At 44.5% G+C, this 20,170-nt stretch overlaps 1 protein-coding gene across 1 annotated transcript in view; it reads left to right on the top strand.

Moving 5' to 3' along the window:
* LOC309561960 (arf-GAP with dual PH domain-containing protein 1-like) overlaps positions 1 to 20,170 on the top strand; it is a 114,720-nt gene that overhangs the window by 74,034 nt on the left and 20,516 nt on the right. Inside the window, exons 8-9 of the mRNA XM_082266050.1 lie at positions 250 to 312; positions 18,693 to 18,764. Of these exons, the coding sequence (XP_082122176.1) occupies positions 250 to 312; positions 18,693 to 18,764 (135 nt within the window). The remainder of the gene's footprint in view (positions 1 to 249; positions 313 to 18,692; positions 18,765 to 20,170) is intronic.

The raw sequence follows: 20,170 nt of genomic DNA, 5'->3' as shown, positions 1-20,170 counted from the left end.
CATTTAAGCGCACCTTTTTGAAAATTTGCATTTGATAAATGGCTGCACAAATACAGTGTGCCTTAAAAATTGCAACAACCACCATTTTAATCAATGCTGATTTTAACATGTATGCAATAACTGTCAAAATCGCCCTAGACGGCAAGTGGTTAAACATATTTCCGACATGTTTACTAGATTAATACTAGATTGTTTACAGTAATTTTCAGCTAAGTAGACTCAAATACATTTTTTCGTTCTTTTTTCTAGATCCTAATTCGTTTGCCTAAGAATTTCTTAAAAGAAGGCTACATGGAGAAGACAGGACCAAAGGTAACAATAATAAAAAGGGGGAATTCTATTAGGTGTAATAACTACAAAATACTAGAAATAATAATACTAGAAACGGAAAGAAAAGCAAGAATAGGTATGAGAGAGAAAAAATAAACACTAAAAAGGGGGGGGGAGGGGGAGGAGGGAAAGGAAAGACCCTGCGCTCTGGCCCATGCCATTCCAAGACATATTAGTCAGGAATAGTCGGGGGGGGGGGGGGTGGGGGATCACCATTCAAATATCTGATCCACAGTTCCCAGACCTTTTCAAACAACTTAATTTTATCACTTAATATTGCGGAGAGGCTTTCATTTATCATAAGCCAGGAAAGCTTATGTTAAGCTGATCAAATTGGATGGCTGCTGACCTCCAATTTCTTGCTATGGTAATCCTAACGGATATGAAGATAAAAGTGAGGAGTCGTCTCTGGTTTCTCGAGGCTTCATCTACTTTGCAACCCAACAGGGCATGTTTGAGTGATTTGGTTAGATTGATTTGAGTAAGAGAAAAAATGAAATTATAAACTCTAATCCAAAATCGTCTCACCTTGGGGCATTGCCACCTAATATGGTATGCCGTTCCATCCTGTCCACAGCCTTGAAAACACTTCGGAGAAGCTCCCGGTACATAGGTAGCCAATCTGGTCGGCACCATGTACCACCGCAATAGAACTTTGTATTTTGCTTCTACTATGAAGGTATTGATGAGTGACCTTGAAGCTGTCTGAGCAATCGAATGCCACTCCTCAAGTTCTAGGTTTTCCTGAAAATCTTGCTCCCATTTGACCATGTAATCCTGTTTGGTGGAGGTGTGCATTAGAATAGTATATAGTTCAAATATGTGACCATGAACCTTATCATATTTATGAAACAGATATTAAATGGGCGACATAGTTGCAAGATCATTATTACAGGATAAAGTGTGTAAATAGTGCTGTATTTGAAGGTTCCGGAAATGTTCAGAAGCTGGCCTCTGGTATTTATCTATAAAGGTCTGTTTGGGCATCATGCCCTTATGGTCGCAGAGATCTGCTATTCACATAAGGCCTTTATTAGTTCACCATTCAAAAGTTTAAGGAGTGAGGCCCGGGGTGAATTCTCTATTTCGGAATAAAGGGGCCGATGGGCGATGAGGGGATTTAAATGTATGCGATTTGGACAGTTTATCCCAAATGCTGAACGAGAGAGAGAGAGAGAGAGGGACATAGTAGGAACGATCTTGAGCCGGTAACCACATAGTGTGAGAAATCAGCCTGATCGGACAAGAGTATGATTCCATTTGCATCCATAGTCAGTAGGGCTGATGTGAATGAAACCTGATAAAGTAAATTAATTGTGCAGCATAGTAATATTTGAGCAGTTTAGGGACTCTTGTCATGCGACTTTGAACTGAGCAGTTCAGCAATGTGAACCGGGGCTTAGAGTGATCATCACTGGAGCAAGTTAATTGAATGGTTAAGGCCCCATTTACATCTGTGTGATGTGGTTTTTCTGCATCTCATTATATGCACGTTTTACATGCATTTTTAGGTGCACTTCAATTAAACTCTATAGAATGCGCATTTTCATGAAAGACCATCAAAGTCCTGCATGCTGTATTAAATGCACTTTCTAATACATTTATTGGCTGTTCACCTAGAAACACATGTAACATGCATATGTAAACTGACCATAGTGTCAGGGCTCAGCTGCCATGATAAAGCGTGGTCAGTTTACAGGGGGAGGGCAGAGCCAGGCAGGATCAGCCAGGTATTACAGGTAAAAGAAGGGGCCAAATGACACAGCACCAGCACGGTGCTTTTATATATGCTTTAAAGGAGCAGGATCCATTTATATATATATATATATATATATATATATATATTTTTTTTTTTTTTTTTTTTAAGGGTAACAAAGGCTTTAAGATCGTTTTTTTTTTTTTTCTTGTCAAATGTGCCACCATGCATGGCTGCCAAGCATTGACATGAGATTTAAATCTGACTGTTTTTGTGCAAATTATGGAGAAAACCCGGGTGACGTGTTGTTCAGCACCACTCCTCCACCTTCTCCACATAGTTTGTTTTTTTCAGACCTCACTATCATCATATCTCCCCTCTTTAGGAGGTCACATGTAAGGGATTGCAAGTTCCTTTCTAAGGTGACAGACTTCTGCTGATACTTCTTGCCGGTGTTCCGTGAAAAAAACCATACCCGTGAGAAAACCATACCCTCGTCACTTCCGGTTCAGCTACGGAGGGTATGGATTTCTCACGGTAGTTAAACTTGCGGCGCTTACATTAAAACAGCTCCTCTGCAACATAAATCATCTCCGCTCTTCGCCCTGTCACTGCCCTCATCTCCGGTAATAAATATAAAATCGGATCACGGAGCCGCGATCGCCGGCACATTTACATCTCATACTCCCGCCGCCGCTTTTATTTTTATTGCCGGAGATGAGGGAAGTTACAGCGATAGCAGAGGAGATGATTTATGTTGCAGCCAAAGTGTTTTAATGTACCCGCCGCAAGTATTACATTAGACACAGTGCCGTGATAATTTCATGCCCACCGAGCATGCGCACTTGTCAAATTCTTTCATGTTTATTTACGTATCCGGGGCTCTGAGCATGCGCACTGCTGCGCTGCTCAGCTGTTTCAGACCGGAAGTGACGACGGTATGGTTTCTCCACGGGGTATGCTTTTTTAACGTTACACCGGGATAGTCTGTACACATACAGGGCATCCAGCTCCAATGGAGTAATTTGTTCTTCTCCCCAACAACGTGGTTTAACCAGCTGATTGGATTGTGGATGGTAATCACTGTGAAACTGTAGCCATATAGGTAGTGTTAATTATTTGTATACTAACGCTAAGAACTTCAGACAATATATCCATAAATTATAACCATATATGAAGCATAAATAATCAGTGAAAATGTGTGCCTCTCCTACAAAGTTACTAGAGATATGTGTGCATGTGTGTATATATATATATATATATATATATATATATAGACTTTAAAAGTTGTGCAAAAGAAAATATATACAGTAAATGAATATAGTAAACTAAATACCGTAATTATACAAAGTCGCATCTGCAATATTCCCGCATACACACTAGTATGCAAAAAACATATGTGTCCATGATATGCATCCATGATTTAAAAAGTCCAGAGTATAAGCGATTGTTGATAGTGAAAATCTTTATAATTTGTTCTTAGAGATCCACCTTTTTTTTTTTTTAAATCTTTTTATTGAAGTATAAACATAGAAAAACAGTTAAACAAACAGCGGTGCAAAAGCTCAGACAGGAGCCGAGACTACCAGGCATGTAGGCATGTAAGGCATAGTACCCGCGCAGGGGTCCAACATAAAGCACAGTAGATATATCAACACACAGGCCCTGAGAAGAAGGAATATACAAGCTATCTACCCATCATAAAGCTAGTGCAAAGGGCCCCACGAGACCCACCCAGGTGGCCGTGCAGGAGACCTGAGAAAACCCCCCTCGCTCCGGGGAGCAACGATACCCACGGACAAGGAACCGCAAACAGTGTGGAGCCATAGGGCAAGGCCCCCCTCAATCGCTGCCAGCTGTGGTGGAGTCAGCCAACCATCTGGACCATACTCTGTCAAACTTTTTGGGACACCCCCTGTGGGCATATGTGTCTTTGTAGAGGGGAAGAACCGAGCTCACCAGAACCCGCCAGTGGTGCACCGTGGGTGGGGAGCGCTGACGCCAGTGAAGTGCAATAGATTTTCTGGCATAAAAAAGTAAGAGACCGAGCAACGTCCGGTCGGCCACCCGGGTCACCAAGTCATCGAGCAGCCCCAAAAGACAGGTCCTCGGGGAGGGATCTAGCGAAACAGAGGAGATTCGATTGATCATATGGAGCACCCCGGACCAGAAGGCAGAAAGGTGAGGGCAGGTCCAGAAAATATGGAGGAAATCCCCCGGGACCTGGCCACACCGCCAGCACTCCGGAGAGTGGGAAGCGTGGATCTTATGCATCCGGTGCGGGGTGAGATAGGCCCTGTGGGCAATCTTGAATTGGATAAGCCTATCACGGAGAGAAACTAGCACTTGAAATGGTTGTTCCCACATGTTAATCCAGTCCTCCTGGTCCAGGTCCGGAACATCCCTGGTCCAACGAGCAAGGAGACCAGCGAGCTCCGGAGAATGGACCCGAAGGAGATGTGCATAAAGGGTCGACACCGCCTTCTCCGAGCAATCATACCTCAAAACCCTCTCTAGGTCCGATTGGACCATCTGAGAACTGCCGGACGGAAACTGGGACCTGAAGGCATGGGAGAGTTGTAGGTATCTGAAAACCAGCGACGAAGGGACCTGGAACTTATCAGTAAAGAAACTAAAGGGGGGAAGGGAGAGATCCGAGGAGATATCCGAAATCCTTTTAACATTGTGCTTCGTCCAGACCACCGGGTCTGGGAGGGAGTAAAGATGAGGCAGGGTGGTGTTGTGCCACAACGGCGCATTTGGGGAGACGGCAGTGTCCGCATAGCCCTCGAGCTGCAAGCCAGTTTTCCAGGCCGGCAGAACCGCAGTCATGGAAGATGTGGGCTCGTGGGGGGCTTTTGATCCCCTAAAAAGCAAATGTGAGAGAGCTTCCACTGATCCGAGCACCGCCGCCTCCACCGCAGTCGCCGAGTTATGGAGGTCCGGGTTAAGCCACCAAGCAGCCGAGACCAGTTGGGACGCCAGGAAGTACTTGTGGCAGTCAGGGAATGCAAGTCCCCCCTGGGAGAGGGGACGCATCAGGGTGGACAGTTTATATCTCGGGGGGCGAGGCCCCCATAAAAAAGAGGAGAACAATTTGTTCAGGGAATGGAAGAAGGACTTCGGTATCCACCTGGGAGAATGGCAGAAGAGATAAGTGAATTTAGGTAGCACCTTAATTTTAATCAGGTTGACCCGCCCCAGGAGGGAAAGGGGCAGATTCTCCCATGCCTTCAGCTTAGCCCTGACCGCCACCACCACCGGGTCCAGATTAAGAGCAATAAAATTCGCCATATCACTAGAGATCCGCACCCCCAAATAGACCAGCTCCTCCACCCACTCCAGCGGAATGTCAGCCGGTGCCGAGGAGTGGGCCCCCTGGCGATTTGGTCCAGTTGACCCTCAACCCCGTCACCCGTGCGAACTCCTCCAAAACATGCAGCGCCCCCTTGAGCGAAGAGTCAGCGTAGTTAAGGAATAACAGGAGGTTTTCGGCGTACAAGGCCACCCTCTCCTCCAGCCCGGCAATCCGCAGACCCTGAATCAGCGGGGAAATACGGAGTGCCTCCGCCACCGGTTCCATAGCGATGGCAAACAAGGCCGGGGAGAGAGGGCAGCCCTGCCGCGTGCCCCGAGACAGGGTAAACCAAGACGACACCTGTCCACCCAAACGTATGGCCGCCCTTGGCGAACTGTAAATGATTTTCAACCATTCAATAAAGAGCAGAGGGAACCCCATCCTCCGAAGAGTCTCCCACAGAAAGGGCCACTCGACGGAATCGAAGGCTTTTTCGATATCCAAGGAGGCCACCACCCTCGTGCCCACATTGAGATGGCGTGCCTGAATGTTGGTGTAAAGTCTGCGCAGATTCACGTCTGTGGACCTGTGGGGCATAAAGTCTGGTCCTGGTGTCTGGTGTCTGGTCCTGATCGACCACCGAGGGTAACATGGGCTGGAGTCTGGTGGCCAACAGCTTTGTCAGGATATTCAGGTCAGTATTAAGCAACGCAATAGGTCTGTAGGAGGCGCACAATTTGGGGTCCTTAGGGGGTTTATAAATGAGGATGATATGCGCCTCCGCCATCGAAGGAGGGAGGGATCCCTCCGCGAGACATCTGGAGAACGTCTCGGCCAGCAGAGGAGCCAAAAGTCCGGAGTGGGCCTTATAGAAATCCACAGGAAGACCGTCTGGACCCGGGGCCCTGCCGCCTGGGATGGTCGAGAGGATAGCTGCAACCTCCGCCGGGGTGATGGGTCTCACCAGCCATTGTTGCTCACTGTCAGAGAGCCAGCCCAGGGCCACCGGATCCAGAAGGGGGTACAAGTCTGTCGGCCGAAAGTCCGGGGGGAGGGTAGTAGAGTATAGGGAGCTGTAGTACGAGTGAAAGGCCTCCAAGATGTCCTCTGGGGCGGCCAAGGCCTCCCCCGTGGGAGCAGTGATCTCGGAGATCACTGTCAAGGGCGCGTCATGTTGGGATATAAGAGCCAAAAACCGACCATTCCTATCCCCTTGTTCAAACGTGGTCTGGCGGGCGCTATGCATGGATAACCTCGTGACCTCCGACATGTGTAAATGGAGGTCCCTCTTCACCGCCTGCAATGCTTCGAAGTTGGAGACCGAGGGGTCCAAGCCATAAGTAGACGAGGCCCCCTCCACCTCCCCCTCCAGCCGGGTCAGCTCAGAGGCCTGTCGCCTCTTCACCGCCCCAATGGTGGACATGTAATGGCCCCTGGTGAACGCCTTGAAGGCATCCCACACCATCCCAGGCGGTGCCGAGCCAGCATTATGTTTCCAGAACTCCTCCAGGATCGGCGGAGTCTGAGAGGCGACTTCGGGGTGTTCCACCCATTGAGGGCCCAGACGCCACATGGAGCCCGAACGAGCCACGTGAGAGCGCAGGGTGATCTCCAAGGGGCAGTGGTCCGACAACCCAGCCGGTAAGTACCGCGCCGTCACCACCTCAGACAAAGCCAGAGCATTGGCAAACGCCAGGTCAATCCTGGAGGAGGTCTTATACGAAGAGGAGAAGCAGGAGTAGCCCCGCAGGTCCGGGTGCTTCCATCGCCAGATCTCCCGCACCCCGGCAGCCTCCGCCCATTGCAGCAAATCCGCTGAAAAGGATTTAGGGGGGGCAGGCCTGTCCAAGGTGGGGGAGAGGATGGTGTTAAAATCCCCCAGAAACAGTAGCTTGCCGGGCAATAGGGGGTCACCCTATCCAATATAGAATAAAGGACTTCAGGCTTAAACGGGGGGGGGGGGGGACATATAAGCCCACCAACACATATCTACGCCGCCAAAGGGTGAGGACCAAGACGACATAACGGCCCTGGGGGTCTGTATGGACCACCCCACCTCACAAGGCAGAGATTTGCGGATCAATATTGAGACCTCCCTGGCGTAAACAGAGTAAGAGGCATGGAATGATTTATGAATCCACGTTTTTTTGAGGGACCGTAACTTGCTCCCCACCAGATGCGTCTCCTGGAGAATTACTATGGACGGATTGCAGGAGGACAGATATTGGAACATCAGTGCTCTCTTAAATTTAGAATTGAGGCCACGGACATTCCATGAGATAATGGAGAACGTCTGTGGGTCACGTGGGGCCATAATAACAACGGAGGGTTAAAATCAGAGGGGGTCCCGCTAGGGACAGCCTTAGCATCAGGGGGAAAACAAGTCCAGTCGAGCCCAAGCACCGCACACATAACTCAGTAACAGTGAACAACGTAAAACACACAAAGGAACATACAGTAACAAAAACAACACCCAGGCACGGAGTGCCTTTCCTGCCAAACCCCAGCATCCCCCGCAAAAAGAAAAAGAAAACCGGGGGTGGGGGGGGAACTTGGACCCCCCGGGGGGAGCTGGAGACGGCCTGTACCCCAAAACATCCCCAGCAGGGGAAACACGAGTCTCCACCCGTCAGATCCAGAACATGGATCCCGGGTTGGGAGAGGGCCTGCCGTTCCCCCGGGAAGGGGAAGAGCAGCCAAGTAGTCCGGGGGAGAGTGTAGAAAGCAACAAAAAGTTCTGTAGAAAACCGCACAGTTCAAAAAGGCGCATGGAGCAGCTCCATCATGGCGAGCTATCAGGATGTGCGACAATAGTGGAAATCGGCAACCGGGAAAGGGGGGGGGGAAGGGGGGCAAATGAACCAGGCAAAGTTAGTGGCAAGAGTCAAGCAGTAGGGGGGGAAGGGATTGGGCAAAGGGGATCCAGGGATCAACAGGCCAAGGAAGGGGCAGTAGAGTAAGGGGCAACGATCATACCAGTCCACAGGAGGATCCCGGAATCAGCGGACATCCAGCCAGGAGGCCGCCTGCTCAGGCGAATCGAAGAAACGGGTGTGATCGCCATCAATGACTCGAAGCCGGCTGGGGTAGAGGAGGCTGTACTTGAGGCCTTGATCCCGGAGGCGACGTCGGATCTCCGTGAACTGGCGCCGTTTCTGCTGGACTTCAGGTGAGTAATCCGGGAAGAGTATTATGCGGGCATCCTCAAAACGGAGATCCTTCTTGGCCCTGGCAGCGGAAAGGAGACGATCCCGGTCCCTGTAGTTCAGGAGTCGGAGGAGGAAAGGCCTGGGAGGGGCCCCCGGGATCGGGGGGGTCGGTGGGATCCTGTGGGCCCATTCCACTACGAAAGTGGGCGGCATGGCAGGGAGATCCAAGAGGGTAGGCAAAAAGGATTCCGCAAATTCGGCAGGCTTGGGGCCCTCCGCCCGCTCCGGCAGGCCCAGGATGCGGATGTTATTTTGCCTCAAACGGTTCTCAGTGTCGATCGCCCTGTCCTGAAGAGCCTTAACTTGAAGCTGTAGGGCCTGTAAGTCGCGAGAATCCTCCCTGGTGGAGTCCTCCAATTGAGAGATGCGACCCTCCGCCTCGGTCATCCGCGACCGAAACTTGTCTAGGTCATGGCGGATAAGGCTGACGTCCGTAGCAAGATAGTCTATCTTGACCGTCAGGGTGTCCCTGCAAGCCTTGATTGCCTCCAGGATTTCAGATGGCATTGGATCTTGGCTGCAGCTCGGGCCGGCCCCAGTCTGTGTGCTGACAGACATGCTGTGAGTGAGAGAGCTCGTGGCCAAGATGGCCGCCGCCCGCTCCGAGGGACAGGGAGAGGACACCGCGGCAGTCGAGGATCGGAGCTTGCCGGGAGGCAGCGGGGGGACCCGCTGTTTGCCACTCGACTTCTTGGGGGGACCCAGGTTGGTAAGGGGGTGCCGAGGCGGTAGGAGATAGCTCGGATGGAGTTACAGGATAAGATCAGGATCGGAGCTCATGCGCCGCACGTCTTCTCAGCTTCACATCCCGGCCACGCCCCCTTAGAGATCCACCTTAGTGACCAAAGACTATGTACACAGAGAAAGCTCACCAGAAATCTATGATCCCTTATTGCTAAGCAGATCATATGAGCCAGATGTAATTTGTTTGACAACCACCAGGCACTGCTCTCCGTAATTTATGGCTACAACTTCCAGCTCCTCCACTCCAGGTATATCTGACTCCTTATCCTTATGCTAGACCAGCCTTTTTCAACCAGGGTGCCCAGGCACCCTGGTGTGCCTTATGGTTCCTTCAGGGGTGCCTTGGCAAAAGACCTAAATATTGCCCAAAAATTGTATATGAGCCAGCGTGTTAGCCTTTTAGTTACACTAAGTCACAGGTTTGCATCATCAGTTGGTAAGGAGGATGTCAGTCGTCTGCATAGCATCCTTGTTTGACCCTCCCCTACCCCTCTCCATCAGCGTTGGCGTCATATTAGCTAAGTGATGAAGAAAGGCTGAGGAGAACAGAAACATTGGAATACTAGTCGGTACCAGTTTGAAAAAGTATATTTGCTTTGAAAGAATAAATCACCTCTAATGTTGAATGTCCTACTTGGACTTGTGGATGTTGCTGCATTATGTAAAACTATTAGAAAAGCTTTTACATTTTTAGAATGGTGTGCCTCTAGACTGTCCAAAATTTTTAAAGGGTGCCTCAAGATTGTCCAAAGTTTTTAAAGGGTGCCTCAAGATTGTCCAAAGTTTTTAAAGGGTGCCTTGACTGAAAAAAGGTTGAGAAACACTGTGCTAGACACATCAACCAGGTGTAATACATAAAACGACCACCTGATGCCACTCTCCTCCAATAGTAATGAGAAACACCAACTATGTGTGTGGATTTGTGGGAGAGGCACAATTTGTCACTGATTATTTATGATTCTTATATGATTATAATTTACTGATATATTTTTGAAGTTGAGCCTCTGATCAGTGACATCATCGCGCACACTGACTCGACTTGCAGTCAGTGGCGTTTGCTTTTGGTTTCAAGCTGTTTACATGCCGACTTCTGCATATTCTTTTGTGGGTACATTTTTTTTTAAATAAATTGGTGTATTACTACACTATGAGTTCTACCTTGTATTCTTTGTTTTCACCCGTTTACATATGATGAGCGCTGGGGAGTTTGTTTATTTGATGAAACACCATAGCTGCATTGTGCTGACGTTTTCTCTTTGACATCTGCTGAGTGCTGCTGAGCCAGAGACATCATAGCTGTGTGACAGTGTTGTAGATCTCCTTACATTGAAATCTTTTCTTCTGGTAAGCAGCAGTGGAGCACTGGTGGTAATGCACTAATCACAGTTGGCAGTTTGCGGTGATGCACTTAAAGCGTTACTAAACCCAGGACCCTGCATTCACTATATCTGGTCTCCCACAGTACACAGAACATGGAAATGCAATTATTTTAGAAAATATAAACTGATAAATACCTTTTCTCATCAGTAGTTTATAGTAGTCTTGTGACTTCTATCAGTGTCTAGTTAAAGGTTGTAGGAGGAGTTGTCATTTTACTCTGACTGTCCTTTGAGGCTGCAGGACCCCTGGCCCTCTGTCTGGACAGTGCTGATTGGCCCATGATCACATGAACCCTCCCAAGAAAAACAAACTCTCTAGCAAAACACATCAAACTGAGCATGTGCAAAGTGCCTCCAAAGGCTTTTTCTTATCAGAAGATAGATTGGGGACAGTGGAAGAAGGGGAGTATCAGAGAAGACAGGATCAAACCGCCTTTTTACACAATGCAGAGTATTAATCTTTTAGGTTCCACAGTGAGTACAACAAGCATGCATATACTGACTGATTTTTCTGCTGTGCGTTTAGTAACACTTTAACCGATTTCCGACCGCTGCGGCAGGTAGCCTCTCCTGGGCAAACCGACATAGCTCATCAGTAAAACACACAAAGGAACATACAGTAACAAAAACAACACCCAGGCCTTGACTGAAAAAAGGGTGCCTTGACTGAAAAAAGGTTGAGAAACACTGTGCTAGACACATCAACCAGGTGTAATACATAAAACGACCACCTGATGCCACTCTCCTCCAATAGTAATGAGAAACACCAACTATGTGTGTGGATTTGTGGGAGAGGCACAATTTGTCACTGATTATTTATGATTCTTATATGATTATAATTTACTGATATATTTTTGAAGTTGAGCCTCTGATCAGTGACATCATCGCGCACACTGACTCGACTTGCAGTCAGTGGCGTTTGCTTTTGGTTTCAAGCTGTTTACATGCCGACTTCTGCATATTCTTTTGTGGGTACATTTTTTTTTAAATAAATTGGTGTATTACTACACTATGAGTTCTACCTTGTATTCTTTGTTTTCACCCGTTTACATATGATGAGCGCTGGGGAGTTTGTTTATTTGATGAAACACCATAGCTGCATTGTGCTGACGTTTTCTCTTTGACATCTGCTGAGTGCTGCTGAGCCAGAGACATCATAGCTGTGTGACAGTGTTGTAGATCTCCTTACATTGAAATCTTTTCTTCTGGTAAGCAGCAGTGGAGCACTGGTGGTAATGCACTAATCACAGTTGGCAGTTTGCGGTGATGCACTTAAAGCGTTACTAAACCCAGGACCCTGCATTCACTATATCTGGTCTCCCACAGTACACAGAACATGGAAATGCAATTATTTTAGAAAATATAAACTGATAAATACCTTTTCTCATCAGTAGTTTATAGTAGTCTTGTGACTTCTATCAGTGTCTAGTTAAAGGTTGTAGGAGGAGTTGTCATTTTACTCTGACTGTCCTTTGAGGCTGCAGGACCCCTGGCCCTCTGTCTGGACAGTGCTGATTGGCCCATGATCACATGAACCCTCCCAAGAAAAACAAACTCTCTAGCAAAACACATCAAACTGAGCATGTGCAAAGTGCCTCCAAAGGCTTTTTCTTATCAGAAGATAGATTGGGGACAGTGGAAGAAGGGGAGTATCAGAGAAGACAGGATCAAACCGCCTTTTTACACAATGCAGAGTATTAATCTTTTAGGTTCCACAGTGAGTACAACAAGCATGCATATACTGACTGATTTTTCTGCTGTGCGTTTAGTAACACTTTAACCGATTTCCGACCGCTGCGGCAGGTAGCCTCTCCTGGGCAAACCGACATAGCTCATCAGCGGGGAAGCCGATGCAGTGGGCAGGCGGCTTCGATTGCCGCCTGACACCCGTGATCGTTCCCCGCTGAGAGAGAAGAACGGTCAGCTGTTGTAAACACAGCTGACCGTTATTCTCCCTGGATTGATCATAGAGCCCATGTGATCCTTCTATATAGGATCACATGTCTCTATGGTCATTTCTGAAGCCACGCCCCCCACAGTTAGAATCACTCCCCTAGGCTCACATTTAACCCCTTGATCACCCACAGGGTTAACCCCTTCCCTGCCAATGGCATTATTACAGTAACAATGCATATTTTTAGCACTGATTACTGTAGTAATGTCACTGGTACCCCTAAAAGTGTCAAAAATGTCAGTTAGGGGTCCGATCTGTCCACCACAATGTCGCAGTCCGGCAAAAAATCGCAGATCGCCGCCATTACTAGTAATAAAAAAAAAACAATAAAAATGACATAAATCTTTCCTGTAGTTAGTAGATGCAATAACTTTTGCGCAAACCAATCAAAATACGCTTATTGCGATTTTTTTTTACCAAAAATATGTAGCAGAAAACAAATTGGCCTAAAATGTTAAAAAATTTTGATTTTTTAATTTTTTTTTTTGGGAATGTTATATAGCAGAATGGTAAAAATATTGTTTTTTTTTTTTTTTTTCAAATTTGTCGCTCTTTTTTTTGTTTATAGCGCAAAAAGTAAAAATCGCACAGGTGATTAAATACCACCAAAAGAAAGCTCTATTTGTGGTAAAAAAAAAAAAAAGGACAAATTTTATTTAGGTACATTATTGCACGATTGTCTGTTAAAGTAATGCAGTGCCGAATTGCAAAATATATGGCCTGGTCATTAAGGGGGCAAATCCTTCCAGTCTTAAAGTGAATAAGGTTGTTTTTTTTTTTTTTTTTTACAGTGGAAGATATAAAGAAAGTGTGGACTTGATGATCACATATTTTTTGTTTGTTTTGGAATTACATATTTTTTTTGTGGTATATGCACTTTTGTATTTCAATATTTGTGATATATAGATATTTGAAAGTTAAAGTGATAAGCACACCTGTTTTTTCTATTGGTGATTCGTTTGCAGTAAAACTTTATTCAACCAGCAATCAATCCAATCCCAATAACATTTATTTGTCCCCAGAATTCCACCCCTGAGCAGCATTTACCAGCCATCAATCCCCAGAACATCCTCCTCAGCAGAAATATATCTCCACCCCAAAATAATTAAACAGCTAGGTGATTCTGCTGAGAAGGACTTCACACACACACTTAACTTTAAAGGTACATTTGGAAGGTGGGGTCGGGTAAACAAAGTGTTTTTTGCTCTTAACCTGCACCAAGCACAACAGCTTACAGGAAGACTCTGGTGTAGGTGTATGCTCCCTAAATAATTCCCTTACACAGTGCACACCTGAAAACAGTACAGTTTTTCAGACTGTAATTTGCAGGGCTCCTGGCAAATGTCAGAATTGGTGCAAAGCACTCTAGAAAACCACAAGTAACATGTAAGTTTGCCTTTAGAAAAATGATGGCAACTGTGCAATGGCCACCTCTTTTACCCTAACCTTGCCTCACACCAAGTCCATAGATGGCCAGGAAAGGCACATCTTTAAGGAGACCATGGGCATCCGCAGGTAGGTGCAAGGGGGGGGGGGGCAAATGCTCAAATCTCAACTTCCAATTTAAAGTGGTTGTTAAGCAAATTTATACCATCCTGTCTGTTTAATAAACCTGTGTGTCGTCTGTCTATGTGTTTAAAAAAAAAAAAAAAAGGCGTTCTTTACCAGTTTTCAGAGCGCCGCTCACCTGTCTGACAGCTGCCCGCAGCGGGTGGGGCTGAGGATTCCTCTCTGTCATCAGTCAGGAGGGGAGGGGGAGAGGAAGAGAGAAGCGGGGGGTCACGTGATCGGCAATTGGCGCTCTGAAAACTTGTACAGAATGGCTTATTTTTATAAAACACAGACACAGGGGCACACAAGATTATTAAACAGACTGTAGACAGGAAATGAAACTACAGCAGCAGAAGGGGAGGGGGGGCACTGACACAGGAGCAGACAGGCAGGGAGGAGTAAGTATCTCCAATGGTTTAGAGAGGTGGGATTTATCCTTCATTTTATGGATAGTGTAGGACCCACTGTCAATGGAGTTCTTTGACGTAGTGGTGGGCTTGAGCATGATATGGCTATTGATCATGTCTTAGTTGCCTTGTTATATTTGATGGTTACTGTATTTCCTTTGCATGTGTTTGCATCCTCTGTAGTTATATATGACCTTAATGTGATGCCCCCCCCCCTTGAAAAAAGTTCTGCGGACGCCCATGAAGGAGACCCCTTTTGGAATACACCCCATGTGAACACTCTATGCCCTTAGTGCATGTGAAACTCTCTTTAGGTATCCAACACTACTGCAGCAGCCTTTATAGAGGGAGGGACGGTAGGTGATGTGGAGCACAAAGGGCTTCAAGCTCACTTGAACTTCCATCTATACATTCTCTTAAGGGCCATGGGTTCCCAAAGATCTGGAAATTGTTTCAAGGTTTCCTTGGGGGTAAAAAAAGTTGAGAAAGGCTGTAGCAGAATGCCCCTATATCCATGTGTGGTAGAGCAGCCTTTCTCAACCAGGGTTCTGTGTAATATTATGGTTCCTCCTGAAGGTGCTTGTTGTTGCTTAAGTAGTGGTCAATTGATCTTCTGCCTACACCAATGCAAAGAGCAATTTTCCACTAGTCACCAATGTAAAGGGTCGATTTGACACTAACCACTTGCCACAACTTACTAAGCATTCTACAATACATGAGCTTAAGGTATAATCACTTTTAGCAAGGGTTCCCAAAGATCTGGAAATTGTTTCAAGGTTTCCTTGAGTGTTAAAAAGTTGAGAAAGACTGTAGCAGAATTTGAATATCCCTATATTCACATGCCTTAATTTCCTTGCAGTCTCAAGTAGAGTCTACAGCTGATCTCTTGGGGTGCTAGGATTACTATGGGTGAAGAGTAAAAAAATCTGCTGTTTCTGTAATCAGCTTCGTAAGGCCTATGTACAGTGCCTTGGAAAAGTATTCAAACCCCTTGAAATTTTCCACATTTTGTCAGGTTAAAACAAAAAGCGTAAATATATTTTATTGGGATTTTATGTAATAGACCAACACAAAGTGGCACATAATTGTAAAGTGAAAGGAAAATTATAAATGGTTTTTTGACATTTGACATTTGTGCTCATTCTTCTTTGCAATATAGCGCAAGCTTTGTCAGATTGGATGGAGAGCTTCTGTGAACAGCATTTTTAAAGTCTTACCACAGATTCTCAATTGGATTTAGGTCTGGACTTTGACTGGGCCATTCTAACACATGAATATGCTTTGATCTAAAGTAAACCATTCCATTGAATCTCTGGTTGTATGTTTGTCCTGCTGGTAGGTGAACCTCCACTCCAGTCTCAAGTCTTTTGCAGACTCTAAAAGGTTTTCTTCTAAGATTGCCCTGTATTTGGCTCCATCCATCTTCAACTCTGACCAGCTTCCCTGTCCCTGCTGAAGTAAAGCATCCCCATAACGTGATGCTGCCACCACCATGTTTCATGGATGATGTGCAGTGTTAGTTTTCTGCCACACATAGCTTTTGCTTTTAGACTAAAAAGGTAAATTTTGGTCTCATCTCACCAGAACACATGTTTGCTGTGTCCCCCAAATTGGGCTTCTTATGGCTTTCTTTCAACAATGTCTTTCTTTTTGCCACTCTTCCATAAAGGCCAGATTTGTGGAGTGCATGACTAATAGTTGTCCTATGGACAGATTCTCCCACCTGAGCTGTGGATCTCTGCAGCTCCTCCAGAGTTTCCATGGGCCTCTTTGCTGCTTCTCTTATTAATGTTGTCCTTGCCAGGACTGTCAGTTTAGGTGAACTCTTCGCTGCTTCTCTTATTAATGTTGTCCTTGCCAGGACTGTCAGTTTAGGTGGATGTCCATATCTTATCATAGCATAGCAGGTTTGCAGTTATGCCATTTTCGGATGATGGATTGAACAGTGTTTCATGAAATGTTCGAAGCATGGGATATTTTTTTTTTTATAACCTAACCCTTCTTTAAACTTGTCCACAACTTTATCCTTGACCTGTCTGGTGTGTTCCTTGGCCTTCATAATTCTGTTTGTTCACTAAGAGGGCCTCACAGAACAGCTGGATTTCAACTGAGATTAAATTACACTCAGGTGGACTAATTAGGTGACTTCAATTAAAGGCAATTTGTTCCACTAGATTTTAGTAAGGGGTATCAGAGTGAAGGGGGCTGGATACAAATGCACGCCACACTTTTCAGATATTTATTTGTAAAAAATTTTGAAAACCATTTATCATTTTTTTTCCACTTCACAATTATGTGCCACTTTGTGTTGGTCTATCACATAAAATCTCAAAATCCATTTACGTTTTTGGTAGCAACATGACAAAATGTGTAAAATTTTTTTTTTTTTTTTTTTGATTATAAACGTTTATTAGAGAAATATTCAGTTACAAAATCATGAATATATATGACAGTAACATAAAAGTGCATTTTCAAAACAATTTTTCACGTAGTAGAACATGAAAAAGAACATAGAAGTGGAAAAGAAAATAAAAAGATGAAAAATAAAAAGACAAAGAATAAAATTTAGTGAACATTAAATATCTGTTATTGTATGAGACATAACATTACCAGATAATTCAGATATGATTGAGTTGAGTGAATGAGATTATAGAAACCTTAACATGAAGATGATAATCCGGGCATCTCTCCAGCGAGCGTAGGAAGTGTGCCAACTTAGTTTCTGGATACTTTACCAATATATGCATAATAGTGTAGATTTTCTTTTAAACATTTTAGTTAATCTATTATCAAATGATATTTCAATCATGTGACCAAGGAACATTTGTATAGATACCAAGGGGTCCATTTCTGGTCAAAGATTAGCTTTGTATTTGTAATGGTATGATGACATTGTTCCATCAATCTGATATCCTCAATTCTATTTAAGACTTGGTTGAAAGGGATGTAAGCTTCTTTCCAATGTTTAGAAATGACCCATAGCATCCCGCTCTCACACCTGCAATGCCTCCTATTCCAAAAAATTCCTGAAATCTCTACACACCTAACACGTCTAACACATAAAATGTGTAAATTTTTAAAGGGTATGAATACTTTTTCAAGGCACTGTAACAGAATATCTTTGACTTCTGAAGTTTACCATAGAAATTTGGAGATCCCAGAAACAATATCTACATACTGCTATGAGAAAGTATAACAACTAAGGTTATGGAGAAAAAAGACTAAAGAAATCAAAAAGCCCTCCAACTGAATCAGTGCGTAGTACCTTTTTTAGAACAGAAGGTATTCAAACTGTGGAATACTTACAGTATTATTTTCACCAATTTCCAAATGCAATTAAAAGTCCAGTTAGGTTCTGAGTTCCATAATTGCTTTAGGCATCACTTAGCATTGAGATTGTACCCTGCTTGAATCAAAGATTTCAAGAAAATGAGGATAACCATTGCGACCTACCTGGATAAAATAAAAATAGTATTAATCGCTTAACAATTACACTGCCTGGCCAAAAAAAAGTCGCCACCAAAAAAAAGGTCACACGCTCTAATATTTTGTTGCCTTTGATTACGGCACGCATTGGCTGTGGCATTGTTTCAATAAGCTTCTGCAATGTCACAAGATTTATTTCCATCCAGTGCTGCATTAATTTTTCACCAAGATCTTGTATTGATGATGGGAGAGTCGGACCACTGCACAAAGCCTTCTCCAGCACATCCCAAAGATTCTCAATGGGGTTAAGTTCTGGACTTTGTGATGGCCAATCCTTGCGTTAAAATGATGTCTCATGCTCCCTGAACCACCCTTTCACAATTTGAGCCCGGTGAATCCTGGCATTGTCATCTTGAAATATGCCCATGCCATCAGAGAAGAAAAAATCCATTGATGGAATAACCTGGTCATTCAGTATATTCAGGTAGTCAGCTGACCTCATTCTTTGGTCACATGCAGTAACTATCCAATAGGATAGTTACTGCATGCTTAGTTTAGTTATTTGGTTGGTTAATTCCAGGTGGCGACTTTTTTTGGCCAGGCAGTGTATATTTGTAGGAAAATAGCCTTTTTTTGCAGTTAGTACATTCTATTAAGAAAAAGTGCTAAGAAGGTGTCTCTTGTTTTGTTGTTTGTAGCCAACTGATGCATTTAAGAAGAGGTGGTTTACTCTGGATCAACGCAGGCTCATGTACTTCAAAGACCCCCTGGTAAGATCTTCAGTTGTATTATAGCTGCTAAATTAAGTAGAAAACACTGTACATGGTAAATGTTTAATACATTTTTAGCCTATACTCGGTTTCATATTTGATTGTGTCCAGTCCTCAAATTCAAAAAAATATTGTGCCGTTTCTGTTGAACCCTCTCTTACTGTAAAGCTTTAGTGTCATCTATAAGTGAAGGTGTCATTTTTTCCTTTTTTAATCATATCAAATGTTCAAGGCATACCAGAGCTCTCATAGGATGTCAATTACAACACTGATCAGTGGAGACAGCTAGATCTAAAAGATGAATGCTGACAGAGCATTGAGACAATAGTGAGACATCCAGAATTTCCACCTAAATTACCCTTGTCACAGATTTTAAAAATTGCAAGTAAATACACAAGAAAAAAAAAAACTATTTAAAATGCTTGTGTGTATTGTTTTCCATTCCATTGATGATTTATTCACTTATATTTGCAATGTGCCTTTGAACTAGCTAGAAAATGTGGCTACTTCAGGAGAGTCAATTCCATAGCACAGCCCTCTGCTGCTTTTCAAGTCTTCTCCTATTCTGGTAATGTCTAATTACTCTCTGAGTAGAAATAACTCCGTGACCCCTCTCTTCAACTCCCTACATAACTTTTTATGTAGCTGATGGAAGAGAAGCAAAGGAGAACAATCTAGAATGTCACTATGAGTGACAGTATGAGTCTGCTGGTGCTGATGACATCACATCCAAGATGGCAGCGTCCAGTCTCTGGTCATTTGGATGTTTACACAAGGTAGACAGAGGATATTAAATGAACATAAAATCATATGGGAAGCTTTTAGTTGAAATTAATGGTTTGTCAACACGGTCTGTTTAAGGCCAGATCTAAAAGATGACTGCTTACGGAGCACAAAGACAATAATCAGTTATCCAGAATTTCCATGTAATTCTCATAAGTGATTGTAAACTGAAATCCCCCAAAAAAACACTCTTTAGTACATATTACTGTTATAAATTAAATTGCGTTGTGTGTACCCCTGTAAAAATCATCCTCATTCGACTGTAGCCCTTGTAAAGCGGCTGATCTGTGAGTTTTATATAGCACCGGCATCTGGAGACATGACCTCACAATATCCCCTCCCAAATATATTCTCTCTCTCTCTCTCTCTCTCTCTCTCACGCTTTCATTCCACCTGTACTAGCAGTCTGCTGCCCAAAACAGTAACCAAACCACATGCTGGAAACTGCAGAACACTCACTCTCCCCAGCTCTGCTTACAGACATAAAGCCCTTTTACACAGCTCAACTAGAAGGATCTTGGCCATCTCCTTTCTGCACATTCTGTCATTCAAAACAAAATAAAAGGACCATCCCCATATCTTTTCTGGTGTCGGCTTTAGGGCTTATTCATGCCAGAATGTGG

The sequence above is a fragment of the Pelophylax lessonae genome (assembly GCF_965119305.1).
Source record: "Pelophylax lessonae genome assembly, chromosome: 8".
NCBI lineage: Eukaryota > Metazoa > Chordata > Amphibia > Anura > Ranidae > Pelophylax > Pelophylax lessonae.
This window is presented reverse-complemented; position numbering and strand designations above follow the sequence as displayed.